Genomic DNA, 17288 nt, shown 5'->3' on the forward strand with positions numbered 1-17288 from the left:
GACATGAGGGCAACGGTTGTGTGCGTTTTGTGGGTGGAGAGGAAAGGTAGGACTCTTCTGGTGTGGAGGAAGAAACATTTGATTGTATTTGTGGGTCTAAGGTTAGGGTGTTGTCCATCAGGACTCCGGATTTTTTTACTACCTTAGGGTTGGCGCAGTTCCCATTTCCGTTGGCCAGGGAATGTAGGTATTGTTCTCTTGGTTTTTGGATATAATGACAATTTGTTTTTCCTGGGTTGATTTTCAAGTTGTTGGCATTTATCCAGTTAAAGACTTCTTTTAGACACTCAATTAGGGTTGAGTGTCTTCAATTTTGTAGATGATTTGAGTGTCATCTGATGTATTTTTAGCATACTATTTTGTATTTTTTGAAGATTTCAATTACTGGAGTCTGGTAGATGTTCAAGTATAGTGGTATAGGATCTTTGTGAGGATCCTTGTGGCACTCCAGTCGTTAACTCGTGGAGTAGACGGTTTCTGTCCGGTCTGCTAGGAATTATTTGATCCAGAGTGGTGCCATGTCTGGTATACCAGTCTTGTCTAGGGTGTCATGACTGTCAAAAACTGCAGAGAGGTCGAGCAATATAAGAGCAGAGGATGTGTTGGAATCAGAGTTTGTTTTTAGGTCGTCCCTGATGGATCGTAGTACTGATTCTGTTCCTCTTGCAGGTCTGAAATCGACTTGTGCTTGGTCTAGCAGTTTTTTTTTCCTACATCTTCTTGGGTTCATTTGTATACGTAGGTTTCTAGGAGCTTTGCCGGATAGGGAATGTTGGAAATTGGTCTGTAGTTAGTCTTCCACGCCACTTGTGTTTTTTAAAAAGTGGTTTGATATATGCTGATTTGAAGAATTTTGGTACAGTTCCTGCGGTGAGTGAGATTTAGGCGGTTTCTATAGTATTCCGATGGTGTTCCTTGTGCAAGGATTGATTTGTAGATGTCCGGGGAAGTGATCCTGCTTTCTTGGTGTTTTACCAGTTTGGCGAATTCCTCCATTGATATGTCAGGAAAGTTGTGGAGTTTGTGCTGTGGTTCTCTGTCAGGTCCGGTTGGTTGAGTGTTAAGGATGGTTGGTCTTTTGTATGATTTGTCAGATGTCGATTTCTTTTGAGGGGGTAAATGGTTTTTCACGGGGCAAAATTTTCAATTGCATCAGCAATCCATTTGTGGATTAGCTCCGCTTTCCAGTCTAGGTCAGACAGCTCTAGTTCTGTAGTGGAGGGTTTGGTCATCTCCAGTTGTTGCATTAGGTTGCTGGCTTTGACGGTACTGCCAACATGAGGGACTATACTTGAGACAAACAGGTAAAAATATTGTCAGATAGGGCAGCAGCAGTACGTACAGCCCCTAGGCCCAGTACTTTGAAGAAAATGTATCAGTTGTTTGGGCTTATGTAATCATTGTAAGGTATAGATCCTAGACGACGCAGCCTACACAAGGCCACTATTACAAAGTCTCAAAAGGACAGAATTAAAGTACATTTGAATTGACCGACAAATGACTAGACAATTGGAGGACTTAAGCTATTTGCACAGCCTGTTTTAGCAACCCTGGATTATATACACACAATTTTATATATGTTGATGGGTCATAAATTGACCAGGAGACGGGACGGAAACACAGGGCCGGTAGTGGCGTGCAGTAAAGGGGGGGGGGAACAAATAGTGACCACCCTAGTAGAAAGCAAGACCATAGTTCCATACACAGCATTACCCATAAAACTGGACCATTATCTGAGGAACTGATCAGCCACAGGTTTAAAGGTCCATATGAGGCAGCGTTCTGTACTCCTCTCTTAGATATTGGGTGAATCTCTCGGATGTCCGAAGAGCACCTGAGACGAGGCAAAGTTTAGTAAGGACATAACCAAATAAGACATTTGAGGATCCATGCCATGGTGCTGTGCAGTGGCACACGCCTGATTTTTTGGGGGATTTTCTCATTTATCTTTTGTCAATTTTTGAATTTTCAATTTTTTGAAGGTCCAGAACCCAGTCAGCCCTGGTGAAAAAAAGGGTCCCACCCCCCCCCCCCCCCTTTCCCCATTTCCTTTTGTCTCCTCTCCAGGAATAAGCGAAGATGGCTGACCAACATATGTTATGTAGGGAGAACGATAAAGATTCTGTATTGTAGAACTGTAGACGTATAAATTGTTGTGTAACACTAGTCGTGGTTGTTGGGGTGGATGAAGGTGTGTCAGTTATATGGGTGGCCATATACATGGGAGAGGGGGGGATGAACAGTTAAACATTTTTTTAAATAAAGGTCTATAAAAAAGGAAATACAAAATGGCTCTTTGCCATCCACACCTACAGGTTTTGAGACGAATGAAACAGAAGTATGAATGACGTATGATGTATATAAGGGGTTGGGCTTTGACATAATTTCAGACATCTAGCATTTAGAAACATTGAATAGCTGGTACTCTGATCTGTGCATTGCAGGAAGGAAATCAATGAAAGCTGTTACGTGTTTGAACTTATCCTGCACACATCAGGGGCTCCCAGTGACAATTACAGAGGCACAATGCTTGGTACATCTTGCACTATTGGTGATAAAGGGCACATTCCAGGCACACAGCGTGCAGTTGATGAGCATTGATCTACACCCAGCGTTATGCAATGGCAACACACAATACTGGCAGTGTCCACAAGTACCATATTTTTCCTTGGGCGGTTACTCATATGGCAAATGGGCTGATCGAATACAGTGGAGAAGCAATATACCAAATAGAGACTGTGTGCAAATATGATCCAAAAACATCACAAGGCCGACATGGATGGCAACAATGAAGAAGCCAGTGCAAGTACATAGAGCCATTGACTCCATGAAGAACAGTTCCTGTTGGCGCAAACACAGTGCCAACACTCTGATCCTGAAATGATCAGAGACAGCAGCAGTGATGGATTCATACTGGGTTTGTGGCCGACAAGCCTACCTGCACCTCCTACCATCTTAGAGGGGCAAGTATTCACTAGCCACCCTGCAATCAGTGCTACTAGTAATCGGGAGAAGAAATGCCTGTCAAGGTGCCAACAGCCACTTTAGCACCTAAAGAAGCTTGCAGATCACACAAGAATTTGGTATGCTTCCTGAAAAAGGACGATTTCAACAGTAGGGGAAGAAAGATCAAACTGTCTCAAAAGACTCTTCAACACTGCTCTTTTTGGCTCAGCAGAATCCTTTCCTCTTTTTTTGCTCCTGGGGTACAAGCAGCTTCTGCACTTATACCCCTGGGGATGCTGAGAATGGGTCACTATCCCACATCGAGGCGGTGCACAATCTAGGTGTTCAGAACACAGATTGGCTGCTTGCCTTGGATTGTGTCTCGTCATGGCTGGGGGCAGTAGCAAAATTAGTGGTGCCTGTGATGTGTTCTTGGTTCTATTCTGCATGTGCCAATTTGGTCTCCGATGATATGTTCATATAGTCCAATACTGCAAAGATGATTGAATCAATTGGACCTAAAACACCTTGCCATACAATAAACAGCGAAACTAATATTTCTGGGGTTGTAAATATGTCAGGTGGGAATGAGTTTGTTACTGTAGAAGGAGCTACCGTTTTCTTCATTCCCAAGCACTTTAGAATTAGGCCAGATTTCTGTTAACTGTTTTCAAAGCACTACAAAAGTCCAGGGGGAGAAGGGTCGCTAAATAAAGATGGTTAATATTTAAAGGTGGTGCAAATTATTTAGCTGAAAATATTTGTAAAACTGTTATAGTTCGCTTTTCTCAAAGCACAGTGAATGCAGCTTGTGCTAAAAATAGACTACAGGCATTGCCTGTGTCAGCTGAGGCTGCCAGAGAGCACGAGGTAACTCAGCAGCTGTTCCCGGTCCATCAAAAGCCCATGGAACCTAAAAGATTCAATGCACGACATACAGAGTACTATGGAAACATGGTTTTTGGGGCGAATTACTGGACCACATAAAATATGTGAATATTGAGTAAAGCGTTAAATGATACTAGCTACAATGTATTTTTGCATAGGCTAGCATTATGTTAATTAGCCTGTCCCAAACAACCCCGGCCATGCAAGAAGGGAGACTGCAGAATCCTTTGTAAGGCAAGAACAGTTTTGGATGAGCTATGCCAGTATACAGTGACCAAGTTGAACAGTGTATATAAAGGTGTTTGCTTGGCATTAGTCTGCAGGAGCCAGCCATGAAGACAGCATGCTAGTTTTGGGGGGACAGGGAGAGAAGAGTCTTCTGCCTCCCCTCCCCCCTCATCTTTGTACAAGTTTGTTACGCTTGCAAGATGACTTGTGGCCTTAATTCCCTAGAGGGGTGCATTTACTCTGGAGTGTGATCAGGGGTACCTGTATTTAAGGGGTACCCCTGTAAAATGGGCTACCTTTCAAGGGTTGCGCAAACAAATAAATACTTGGAAGCAGTTATACAAACCTGGGCAAAAAGCTCCGAATTGAAAACTTGCTGGTTTGAAGTTCAGTTTAGGCACAAAGATTGGACTGGAGAGTTTTTCAAATATTTATCCACAACCACATTTAGTTCATTTGCAGCATAAAGAAATATTCCAGGAAATCACCATCAATAAAGAGCAGACACAGTGAGTCACAAGAAACAGTTTAGTCAACAAAAAAAAAAATTGTACATAAAATGAGAAAAATCTCATTGCGCAAGGTGCAAGCAGCCGCTTTAACACTAATACATTGCTGTTTTACCATAGGAAACATTACGAAACATTTACAAATATACAAGTCCAGGATTAACAGACAAAGGCTAAACTACAGGATGTAGTTATACAAAAACAAGGCGTCTGAAGGCAGCCTGGCCGAGTAGCTTAAACTTCTTTGTTAAAACAAAATGGAATTAGTCAGCCTGATGCACGTTTCCAAATCAATGACTTAACCTATGCCACTGGTAATCTCCCCTGAAACCCAAATGACTTTTCTGCGGAGAAAATGTAGTCAGTTTCAAATTGAACAACCTGAATGGATTTCATTATTAAAAATTCCCACCTTTTGAGAATTACCAAATTGAAAAAGTAGATCTTTGGCAAGAGGAAGAACCCAATGAGCAGATAATGGGTAATGAACAAACTCCTACAACCTACTCCTGCCCCCGTTTTTTATTAAATATATACAGCTTCAGGGTTCTTCCCCACCCCTGTAAAAGCAGGTTGATTTTAGTTTTTCTAAAAAGTGGATGGCTTGCTCCCCAACAGCTCACAATAGGCACTAACAAGTTAAACACTGAAAACATGTGACACCTTACTCATAACCTCCTTTTAACAGGAGGAATTTATCATTTGTCTTATATCCACCATCCATTCTCTTTAAAATGGGACTTCACGCGTTAAGACAGCCAAACATCCAAATTATTTTAACAGATCATTCGCCTTGAAGAGAAGACTCTGTTCCACCTCCAAAACAGCAGACTACAAAGTGTCTACAGCTCCTGCAGACAGTGTGAAATCCACCCATATTTAAAAACCTAGCCCATGTGGGAGGACCCTACAGGGCAACATTTGCATCTGTGGGATTCCTACAACAGTGGTTACCAGCATTTTAGAAGAAACAGCCAAAATAGATAACCAGATATATTCTAAAATACATGACTACTAGGATGTAGAGAATTGAGTGGCAAACATGGATCTTAATGGCAGAGGTCAAACAAGCCTCCCATAACGTCATCCAGACCAGCACCATTTGCTGTAAAATGTACTGCTGTTCTGTCGCCAGATTGCCCACCTAGCCCCTCCTTTTCAGGTTACTCCCATATGAGAGAGAGTGTTGAATGCTCATTGGAAGGGGATTCAGAAAACTGGCAATGGAATTTGCCTCTGAGACAAGGTGAGAAGTGCAAGAAGTTTAAGCCACTGGACCAAATGCATAAATAATTGGATGCCTGCATTCTGCAGACCATTGCCTTATAACCAGTTACTGAACCATTGTTCTAGCAATACAACGAAGATTCTGCCCATCTGGTTTGTCCTAGATGTTTATCCTGCAAGACAGCTATTTTACAATCATCCGAGGCAGACACCCTCCACCCCTCCCCATCCTCGAAGAGCAGCATAGTTGATCTAACCACTGTTCATCTGTGCAAATTAGTGTCCATCCTTCTGGGCTCGAGGGCAACTGAATGTCACATGCGTCGCCAGAGAATTTCACATCCTCCCCAACACATGACATACTTTGCACCAGCACCCACAGCTTGGTCTATAAAAAGGTACTCTTCCAGGAAGAGACTTCACACTTTGCCGTCAAGCAAGTCTTCAAAACCCAGGTCGGCTCCAACTGCAAATTGCTGCAATTACACAGGCAGGTCCTGGAACGCCCACATGGTGCAATGGTCCACTGTGTAAATAACAGTTACATAAGCACACAGCATCTCACTAAGTCTTCCCACACTTGCAGTAAGACCGGAAACCATTTGCATGCATTCCAGTACAGGCTCAATCAGCGATCAAGCAAGTTGTGTACTGATTGGGGGAGCAAAAGGCTTCAAACTGTTAGTCAATTAAAACAAGCAAAATTAATCTGCTTCAAAGTAGAACTATAAGAGTGGCAGGGAAGAAAGCAGGCTGCTCCTCAGATGCTAGCTCTGTATTGGAGTCGGGCAGGGGCATACCATAAGAATGGTTCAAACACCACTGCAGAACATAAGGCCTAGGTTTTATGGTGTCCCAACACGCATAAATCGGACGCAATTAGCAGTGTCACAGAACACAATGGCTTGCAATTCATAGTGACTAAAACATGCTTCTACAGTTGTTACGATAGGAACCTCAATCCCTGAAGCCCTCCCCCGCCCCCATTAAACACTTGGCCCCTCCCTTTCTGACTGCATTCCAAACTGCTGGCTGGGCAGTCAGATTTCACAGCACAGAGAACTGGTCCCCACTGCAACGCCATGTCCTAAATGAAATGAGTTAATCGCAGACCTTCACAGGGTTTTCTAGCCTATTTACTCACCATGCATGGTTTTCATTCCAACACCCTCTCCACCCACCACCACGGGGGGAGAAAAAAGCGAGGAATTGGCAGCCTTCACATGACACGGAAAGCCCCATCCCCTTTCAGATTTTGTAAATCCTACAGTTTGCACATTATTACACTTCGGACAGCTTTGTTCTCCTTGAGCATTCCCATTGAATTGGTGTTTAAAAACCTTTTTCCTCCAACGCACCTGCTAGACCTTACTCCAGCATGGCCCTTTCTAGACTTCACCCCTTCCCTGACACTCTGCCCCTTGCGAGTCCTCCCACCCCAGCACGGCCCTTTTCTAGACTTCCCTCCCTCATCCCCCACAGCCCTCCCAACTCCCTCCTGCACAGCAGACTGGATACTCGCCCCTTCATGGCAGAGGATAGTGTCCATTGTGCCAAGGCAGGCTCTTTCCTTCTGGAACTCACTCCGCTTGTAAAATGTCCTGATTTAAAAATTACACCGGAGGTCCGCCTCCTCCCACCCACCTTAAAAATTTCAGAACATGGAGGGGAGTAACTCGTGGGAGGACAGAAAGTCTTAGTCCCACACTCCTCCCTAACCCACAATTGGCCGGGCTGTGCAACACATGGATGTGGACAAGCTCTCCCAGTAATCCCTCCCAGGACGTACAGGAACCTGAGGAAGAAGAGAAAAGAAATTAGTGTCGTGACACTATAAGCTTCAGAAAATCTGCAACTTATTACCAAGGCCATCAGTACAAACAAATGGCAGAATAGCAAGCACATAGAAAAAAAGTGGCTCAATTGCATTCAATATCAAATTTACCTAGTATGGTGCGTCCCTTTTGTTAGACCCCATAGAACGCCGCCAGCCTCTCCTTCAGGAGAGGGGGAAACTGCTCTGAAAACTGCTGCCAGTTCTCCTCACCCACCTGGTCCTTAAAACCATGAAGAATCTAGGACGAAAAGATGGCAAGTCAACACATTAGGCACAGACATTGTCCCCAGTCTCTAAAACATGCATGTGAAATTAATTCATGGTTTGTGGGCTAGTGCCTTGTTTAACAGAACTAAGATCACACCCCTGCCAAACGCTCCCTACCAAAAAATTTTTTAAAAAAGAAAGAAAAGAAAACCGTTTGCTGGACATACATTTTGGTTTAGTGTTCTGCCCCCAAGAGAAGCAGGCATCATGAACAGTTAGTGGAATGGCGGCTAAACACTGGAATGAAGGTACCAACCCCTTTACATCCAGGGGAGGTTTTCCTTTTGCGGCTTTCCCTCTTTAGACAATGGACACCCAACATTTAGCTTTGGAGGGCAGTGAGGTCCTCAAGTCGCTGGCCTTGCTAAGCATTGTCTGTTTTGAGGGGGGGGAGGCACTGATCGGTCTATAGCCATCAATGCAGGATAACTGTTCCATTTTTATCTCTGCAAACATCCTCTTCTGTGAAGTGCAGTAGGGACATAGTTGCTGTAGGTTATTTGTAACTTTGCGGTTCATTGCATTGTGTCCAGGGAGGGCTGGGGCAGTGGATACTTTTCTACTGCTTTTAATTTGTCTCATGTATTTTGCCTCTTAGGAAAGTTTCTCTTTTGTACCTTTCCCCTCCATCGATTACAATAGGACACCCTTTTGCTCATTGTTTTGGGGAAACTGAATAGTCCAAGACTGCCAGTACGGAGAAGCTGGTTTCTCTTTTGAAATTGATGTATTTTGCACACAGCACCTTAAAGTGCAGTGGGGATGCTTGGTATCATGTGGCCAAGACAAGCTGGTGATATCGGTAGCATTCCCCCCTGCCTCCAACCCTCCTGACACCCTCCCTCCCCCGTTGGTTTTGTTTTACTCAAGCACTTGCATTTACCGTAAGCAAACAGGTGGGTAGCACGCACAGATGGCCATGCCTTTAGGATTTTTGCTTCTTTTGCCATATTGTAGTTTGTCCTTCTGGTCCGAAGGTCCCACATAATGTAATGCACTTGGCTGTTAAAGCTGCTGCGTTCATGGGCTAGTGAGCCAAAGGGAGTGGTTTGGACTGTTCGGTCCCAGTCCACATCTCTTGGTGCCAGAGACTCAGTTGCTGGGCTGGTGTCCTGGCTGTTTGAATGGGGCCGATCCCTTCCATTGGTGGGCTTAGAGAATAGCAACACTCTGACGAGAAGAGGAAAACTTCTGCAGTGGACCAGCATCCTCTCCAGTCATTGGCCAGGTGAAGCCCTGCTCCTCTAACGGATCTCGAAGCCACCTCGCAGGTTGTGGCCAACTAGACGCCTACTTGAGGTTGCATGCGCCAAGATCCTTCTGGAGTGTCCCTGGATTTCCAGGAGGACTGAAACTCTCGTGGGATACCTCAACCGGAACTTCGGTGGTCTCCAGCTCGTCACCTTCTACTGAAATGTCAATTTCATAGCATTAAAAAAGACTGAGCTGATCTGCTTCTGTGACCATCGCCTGGGAAGATCACCTGTAATGGTGACAATCTGGAAAACTGGAGTTGAAAAGCAAGTCCAAGCCAACCACTGGGAAGGACCTGCACCATTCAACAGCCAGTAGTTTTACAGCCAGCGATAACTTGTCCCAGGAGGATAGCTCAGCGGCAACATGCGCGCCTTGGAAGCAAGACACGGAGCAACACAGATTCAATCCCCGGGTCCGCGTCTCAAAACCTCTTGGTGTTAAGCGCATTATAAACAGGCAAGACAAAAAAAATAATTTACGCAACTAAAAAAACAATTACTGTAACAGCGCCTCCATGCCCGCGGGCTGTGTGAGCGCTTTAAGAATGTAAATTAAACAAAACTACTGGTTGCACATTCACCCCAGAAACCGACTTTTTGGCATCAGGGATGTGGAATAGGGCTAGTTAGTCACCAGCCCAGTTCAGACACATGCAAATGCTCACTAGCCATCGAAAGCAGCAGCTTTCCCATGCAGGTGCAGTAACTTATGAGGCATTTCCCCGACCTGGGAAGGAAAAACAAACAATGGTCACAAAACTAGTGGCACAATTATTTTAGGTCACTAGCCATGTGCGGTGAAAGGGCACAAACAAAAATTTAGTTAATCAAAAATCAGAAGTGTAAGAAGTTAGGGGGACGTAAAAGTATCCCCATTGCAAAATGCAAGAAGGGAAACTATGTTCCCGATTACTGACGGTCAAACTAGTCAGTTTCCCCATAACAAATAAGGAAAAGAGAAGCTAAGGCTTTACTTCCCTTCTAAACGACATTGGGAGCAAAGCAAAAAAGAAGGGGTTTCATAGAAAGCTATGGAGGGAAAGGCAAAAAAGAAAATCGTTCCTAACCGTAAGCCAGACACTGAAGTCTAAACCCAGTCATGGTAGGTGGCAGAGCAGTAAAGCCAAGTCTTGGGAGGGGGTCCAACAGTGGTCATGGGCAAGTTAGAAAAGTAGAAAAACGTGCAATTCTTCATTAGGCTTTTTAATACATAGCAATCTTGAAAACTTCAGGAAAGTAACTAAAACCAATATCAAATTCATGTATATGTTATGTTATTTGGCATTTATATAGCTTCCCTATATATCTTTGGTGTGATCTCTCAGCAGTTGTGGGCTGAACACCCTTGGGGACCGTATTCCAGTTCAGTCGAGAGAGTAGGGCAATATAGGGGGCACGCAATGCGTGTGCAGCTAGTGTGATTTTCCTGATGGTAGCTGCACATAACACTAGGTGCAGTGGTAGTGAGATCTGTCGAATGTGTGCCATCAGGTGGTTGGTTTCAGACTGAATTCTGGCGGCATTAGGCCTTTGTAGGACGTTTGTGTGCAGCTAGGCCTATTTGTTCGTGGGGTATAGTTGCACTCTAGCGGGTTGGTGGGGCGTTCATGGAGCATTGTTCGTATGGGTGCAGCTAGGCCGAAATTGAGCGAGGGTATAGCTGCGCTCTGTGCCCTGGTGTAAAGTACAGTGAACACAGTGGTAGGAGAGGAGCGTGTCTGGTGTGAATTTATTCTTGAGAGCCCACTGTTCTTGGATTACATTCTGGATAAGCTGGCAGTGGTCATCCTCATGTTTCGCAGTAGCGGCACTGGGGTAGATTCACAGGTAGTACCAAAATATGTTTTGCTCAGAGGGTCATTATTCTTAGGCTCAGCACTAGGTCTCAGGAGCCCATTTTCCAGGTCGTGGTTTATGGTGGGTTGCAGGGTAGGTCTAGGCAAGAGACTTGGTTATAGGACCAGAGATCTCGCATCAACGTAGTCACACACAGGCAGTGATGCTGAAGGGCAAAGCTGGACAGAGGCATTGTAGAATTCTGGATGCTTTAGCGGCATCTTATTTTAGGGATCTTATCTTGGGTATGTAGTCGGGGAATGGCATCAACTTGATGGCACAAGAGGCTGTTAGGCCCGTGTATTAGAATTAGGAAGCGGAGAGTCGGTAGTTGCATATCTTTGAGCCTGCAGGATGCTAAGGTTGCCAACTGTGGCATACAGTTCCTAATTCTCTTGGAGACTTCTTGGTCGCTTTCTGTGGTCTCCATGCTTGGTATCTCCCCAAACATTTGTTGGCTGCCTGTAATTACTTTCCAATGTAATGTCATTGAAGTCACGGTTCCTGAGGTTGGTGATTTTCAGTGGTTCTAGATGGGCCTAGTCATGGTTTCAGGATAGACCGGTTTTTAGAGCTTTGCAGAAGGCCATGTAGTCTTGGTTGGGTCGAATGTGCGGAGGGAGTTTCAGAGTGGGAGCCATGGTTGAGCAGGCAGACCCGCCAATCCTGGCTGAAATGAGGCAGGAATCACTAGTAAGGACAGTGCTTGACCTTAGGGGGCGTGATAGGGAACAAGTTACTTACCTGTAACTATTGTTCTCCAGCATGGATTCACATGCTCATGAATATTCCCAGTCAGGCCGGGAATCCTCAGTAAAAGAAAAACGTTTCACTTTCACACTGTCTTTATCCTATAAACCATCACTGAGCTCTGGGTCATACCTCCCCCAGCCAATGACTGCCCTCTCCCTAAGCCCCTCCGGCAGCCATCTTCAAATATGATGGCACGTAACGTGGCAGTATAACCAGCAAGAGCTGCAGAGGGGCAAGAGGACGGGTTTGCATGTGAATCCATGATGGAAAACAACAGTTACAGGTTAAGTAACTTGTTTCTTCACCAGCACAGGAGCTGGCATGGATTCACATGCTCATGAAGAATAAATAGCAGTACAACATTACACAACCACAGGAGGTGGCAAGGCTCAACAAAAACAATTACTATTACCTCCGGAACAGGCTCACCTTCAAGCGAAAAGATTGCGTAGCACTGCTTGGCCGACCCAGGACTGTCACTGGAATACCCGTCGATGCAGTAGAATCATGTGAAGGTCGGCGTAGATGTCCAGCAGGGGCACACTAGACGAACACAGTCATCGCGATTGCTCTATGGGCACCTACACAGCTGACAGCTCCTTCACTTGATGGGACCAAAGACGACCGTCCTGGAGACCTGTTGTAGAGAGAGCCGCAAGATGCACCTTGATATGAGGCGTGCGCCGGCCCCGCCTTGTCGAAGGACAAGCACGGAAGAAACTGCGGGGCTGTCACCATAAAAAGGGTTGATCTTCTGCAACAGCACCACATGGCGAAATGCTTCCATGTGTGTCCATTGCAAGAGTAGACGCTCTCGCAAGGACCTCCCTGCAGTCCGCCGGCAACTTGTACCCTCCGAACTCTAAAGCTGCAGGAGCCAAGCCTTCAGGTTCAGCGATCCTGGGTCGTGATGTAGGATTGTGTCCATTCTGATGAGCAGATCCGTGACCACTGGCAGCTTGACTGAGGTGATGTGGACAGGCTGAGAAGGTCCCGGTACCAAATTTGCCTCGGCCATGCCTCAGCAGTTTGATTTATGACTTGCAGCAGGAGGCAATACGTACAGGAAGAAACCTTCCTATAGGAAGGAAAACTTGCCCCCTCCCCCATGCTACTCTGCTGGTGGCAGCTGCTGGCAAATTTCTGGCATTTGGAATTCAACGCCGCAAACAAATCGACCTGGGGTCTGCCCCATCTGAAGAGGCTGTCCACATGATCCTGTCGAAGCTCCCACTTGTAGCAAGAGCGCAGCTCCCTGCTGAGGGAGTCGGCGAGGTGTTCTGGACTCCTGCCAGGTGAACAGGATTGAGAAACATCCCTTGGGCGACAACCCAGTGCCACAAGTCATGCACCTCTTGAGAGCGCTGGGATCTGGTACCCCTCGCTTCCTTGTGTAGAACATTGTGGTGGTATTGTCCGTGTAGACCCTCACCACCTTGCCCTTGAGGGAACGAGTGGCCAGAACACTGCCCGCAGCTCCAGGATATTCATGTGGCAATCCCTCTCCTCGGTAGCCACAGACGTCTGGCGTGGAGACGTCCGGTGTGAGATCCTAGCCCCCAGGGAAGCATCCATGGTGACAGTCTCTTGGTAAGGGGGGCTGTGGATACCCATGCCTCTGGGATGTATTGCAAGCCCCACCTTATTGCTCGATGGAACTGTCGATTGGGATCTTGTCTGCAAAGCTTCCAGCCATTTGTATCCACCGGGCGTCCATGGACTCCTGAAGAGGCTGCATCTGCAACCAGCATATACTGATAAGGTAGATGCACAACATTATGCCGAGCAGTGACTTGATGCTCCGCACGCAAGTTGCAGCCGTTGCACCTTGCCCAGCAGGGCAGCCATCCTCTCCTCCAAGGTTGCTGCTACGCAGTTGAGCCTGGCGCCCAGGAACAGTGCATTCTGCGATGTTACCAAGAAGGACTTTGGATAATTGCTGGATAATCCCAGATCCGTCAGCAGCTGGATGGTCGTCTTCGTGTGTATGACAGCTACCCCTCTTGAATTGGCCCAGATGAGCCAGTTGTCAAGGTATGGGTACACTTATATCCTTGTAGACATAGATGGGCCGCCACTGGTGCCAGGCACTTCGTGAACCCCCGGGAGCAGACCTTGGGCCGAAAGGGAGGGCCTTGAATTGGTAGTGTCTTCCCTGCACCACTAAGCGTAAGAACTGCTTCCTGTGAATGGGGACATGAAGTCTCCTTCCTCCAGTTGACCAAGCACATGCTGCAAGGGGACCATCCAGAATTTCAGGGACTTGAGGCACCACTGGTCTAGAATGGACCTCCAGCCTACAATCTTTTTGGCTAAGAAAAATCTGGAGTAGATCCAGGGAGTAGTCTTGGAACTAGTTCCATCGCCCTTTTTTGTAACATTGCCCGTACCTCCTGCAAGAGCGTAGGGATGTGCTGCTCCTGCCGGTCATCGGAGTGATCCGCAGGCACTTGCTGAAACCCCAGGGTATGTGGGGTGGATGGAGGAGCGTGTCCAGCACCCATCCGACAGATTTTTCCCCCCACTAGCTGACAAACCCCCCTCAGCCAGCCTACCACCATCGACCTGCCAGACTTTCCCCTGGAGGCGAGAAAGGAAGAGCGGTGATGTTGGTACCCAGGGCATGAACAGTCTCAGTATCAGTCGATTGCCTGCAAGGACTCGTTCACTGCCTTCCGAAGAGGTTCTCCCCGAAGGGCATGTCCAGTACCCTCGTTTGCACCTCTTGACAGAAATTGGTGGCCTTCAACCAGCAACAACAAAAGGCAGACACTGTTCCCATGCGTCAGCAATGTCCAGGGCCACTGATGGCATGGGCTGAAGCCACTTTGGCCTCCTGGAGGAGTGAGACCGCTTCCACCTGCTGGTCAGGCAGGAACTCTAGAATCAGGGCCAGTTTGTACCACAGTTCCCTGTCGTACCCGACTAGGAACACCAGCGCATTGACCGCCTTGAAGGTCGACGCGCAGAGTAGATGACCTTTCTCCATGGCGTCCAACTTGTTCAGTTAGCTGTCTGGAGGGATTACTGACGAGGGGTTACAATCTCTTCCTCGCAGCCACTGAGTCTGGCAACTGTTGTGACCGTAGGCACCTGTGAGCAGACTCTGGCACTCAGTACTTTTTCTCCATATCCCGCTTTGCCGGGGCGGGATTCTTCAATAGGGCTAGGCCTTCCTTCCCATACATCATCCAGTAGGGGCACCACCATGATGGTCTCTCTTGGCCCAACGCCACTGGTAGATGAAGCCTTCCTTTTTGGTCTCCTAGGGTGTCAACTGGAGGAACTCAGAAGCTCTGGTGACCATGGCATGAAACAATCCCATCTCATCCGATGGGGATGTCCTCTGCTGCGGCGAACTGCCCACCGTGGCTGTGTCCGTCCCAGTGTCTGGGTCGCCCGGGTGTGGAAAATGCAACAGCGTTGGATGGCACTTCCTCTTTTTAGCAGGAGGCTGATCCGGGCCCTACAGCATTTCAGACACAAACATGTGTAGGGTCGAAACTCTCTCCAGGGTCGGGCGGTAGGTGTACAAGGCCCCACGCCCTCGTCTCCCTCAATTTCCACCGTCCTCATGGATCGTGTACATGGACTCCTAGTCCTCCTCCGAGGAAGGACCACCCATGTCTTGGGGCATGGCCTGTGGCTGGCCTTCATCACGCCCCTTCCTTTTTGCACCCTGCAGGGTCTCTGCCGGTCTCAGCAACAGCATCCTCTTTTCTGGTGTCTTCTCCACCGCCCTTGCAGAGGGCCCCCTGCCTCAGGGTTAGGGACACCCTGAGCACAGTCGGGGCTACCTTCACAGGGTAAGCCCTGTGGCCTGCAAAAGCGGCCGCTACCATCTCAATAGTCAATGACTATATGTCCTGTGCCGCCTGGGCCTTCTTACGCAGGACAGCAGTCTTTTCTTCCACCGTAGGCTTCTCCCGCAGCTTAGTCGGGTTGGGTGACTTCTTCTGGAGGAGCTTGAGCGATGGCTGGAGATGGAGGCACGCCACCAGTCTACTGTGACAATTCTGTATTGTTCTCTTGGGAGAACCTAATGCAGATCTTGCAATCCCTTTTCTTTTTGTTCCGGGCAAAGACGGAGCCATTGAAGGAGTTTGTCCTGCAGTCTGCAGCTGGAGCAGACCAAGAAAGTGGAACTTCTCTGCTCCTCTGACCATGGAGGAGGGACGGCCCGATGGCCTTCTGGAAACTTCGATGAAAACTCAAAGATCTTTGCCCTTGCGGGGTGCTGAAATTCACCAACAAACAGATCCCTGCTTGTCAGCCGATGGAGAGAAGAGCACATAGGCTCTGTTAAAAATAAGACTTCATGAAAAAAAAAGTGTAAAAAACGTACAATAGCTCCTGGAGCTTTGCTCGAGGACTCCAAAACTTGAACGCGAAGTAAAAATCTGAAGATGGCTGCCAGAGCAGGGGCTTAGGGAGAGGGCAGTCATTAGATGGGGGGTGTGGGGGTGGGGCAGTATGACCCAGAGTACAGTGATGGGTTGCGAGGAAAAATACAGATTTGAAAGTGAAACTTTTTTCTTTTACTGAGGATTCCCTGCCTGACTGGGAAAATTCATGAGCATGTGAATCCATGCCAGACCCCAGGCTGATCAAAAATTTCTAAAAATACACCACTATGCTTTAAGTTACACAGACCAAAGCATTAGACCATCCAACAGTTATTTTGATTACTTTCAAAAAGGCTTGGGTATGAACAGAAAACTCACCTTATAAAACATTTCCCGGAGATCATCCTTTGGGCTCACCCAGGAAGCAACAGCATCACAGAAGAAAATGAAATCCTGAAAGCAAGCATTGTGCCATATAAGACCTGGAATTCCCACTGAATACTACCAGTAAGTGCAACATTGACAACAAATTAAGCAGACCCTTTTTTGAACTTGTGGCTTCATGCTCAAATGCACCTCCTCCATCCTTCAAAACATACTTCCCAGGGACATTTACATATGCAGTCATTTTTTCTTGTCCAATAGGTTTACTGGAGAGCTACACAAATGTTTTGCAAGCACCACACATATTAGACAGGCTTACTACAGATAGCCTATTACACACCATCTTGGGGCTTTTCATGGTTGGGAAACAATAGTTAATCATTTTTAAATGCTCCAGGCTGTGCTTGGGTAATGGGAGCTAGGATGCCTTTCCCACAAGTTATGTTTACCTGCACTACACCGCTGGGGTTCACCCCAATCATCATGCAGATGCCACGGAAGGCAGAGTCCTTCTCTTCATTGTCCCGTATGTTCCTTAACGACGTGCACCTGCAGAGTGTAAAAATGAAAGTGTGGAAACATGCCTCGACCAATCAGAAATTGTAACTGGATGGCTGAGATATGGCACCAATGTTACACAACTATTCACAGATTTTCATTAAACTGCCACAATAGGATGAGATTTATAGGTCATGTCTGGCTATCTAGATTATGCAATTCTGCACAGATTAAGAGAATAGTAAAGTGAACTAACAAAATAGGAGAACTCCCAAGTTGCATGAATCACTGTACGGTTTAAAAAGCTACCAAG

The 17288-nt window shown here is 46.8% G+C and overlaps 1 protein-coding gene across 2 annotated transcripts in view; it reads right to left on the reverse strand.

Moving 5' to 3' along the window:
* Positions 1-4576: 4576 nt before the first annotated feature.
* Positions 4577-17288, reverse strand: part of TNPO2 (transportin 2) — a 120683-nt gene continuing 107971 nt past the window's right edge. For both annotated transcript variants that reach the window (XM_069604115.1, XM_069604114.1), the window contains exons 22-25: positions 16927-17026; positions 16472-16546; positions 7744-7873; positions 4577-7593 (exon numbers count right to left, since the gene is read on the reverse strand). In XM_069604115.1, coding sequence (XP_069460216.1) covers positions 7766-7873; positions 16472-16546; positions 16927-17026 — 283 coding nt within the window. In that variant the 3' untranslated portion in view covers positions 4577-7593; positions 7744-7765. The remainder of the gene's footprint in view (positions 7594-7743; positions 7874-16471; positions 16547-16926; positions 17027-17288) is intronic.

This window comes from Ambystoma mexicanum, chromosome 3q (assembly GCF_040938575.1).
Source record: "Ambystoma mexicanum isolate Mex_15411 chromosome 3q, UKY_AmexF1_1, whole genome shotgun sequence".
Lineage (NCBI taxonomy): Eukaryota > Metazoa > Chordata > Amphibia > Caudata > Ambystomatidae > Ambystoma > Ambystoma mexicanum.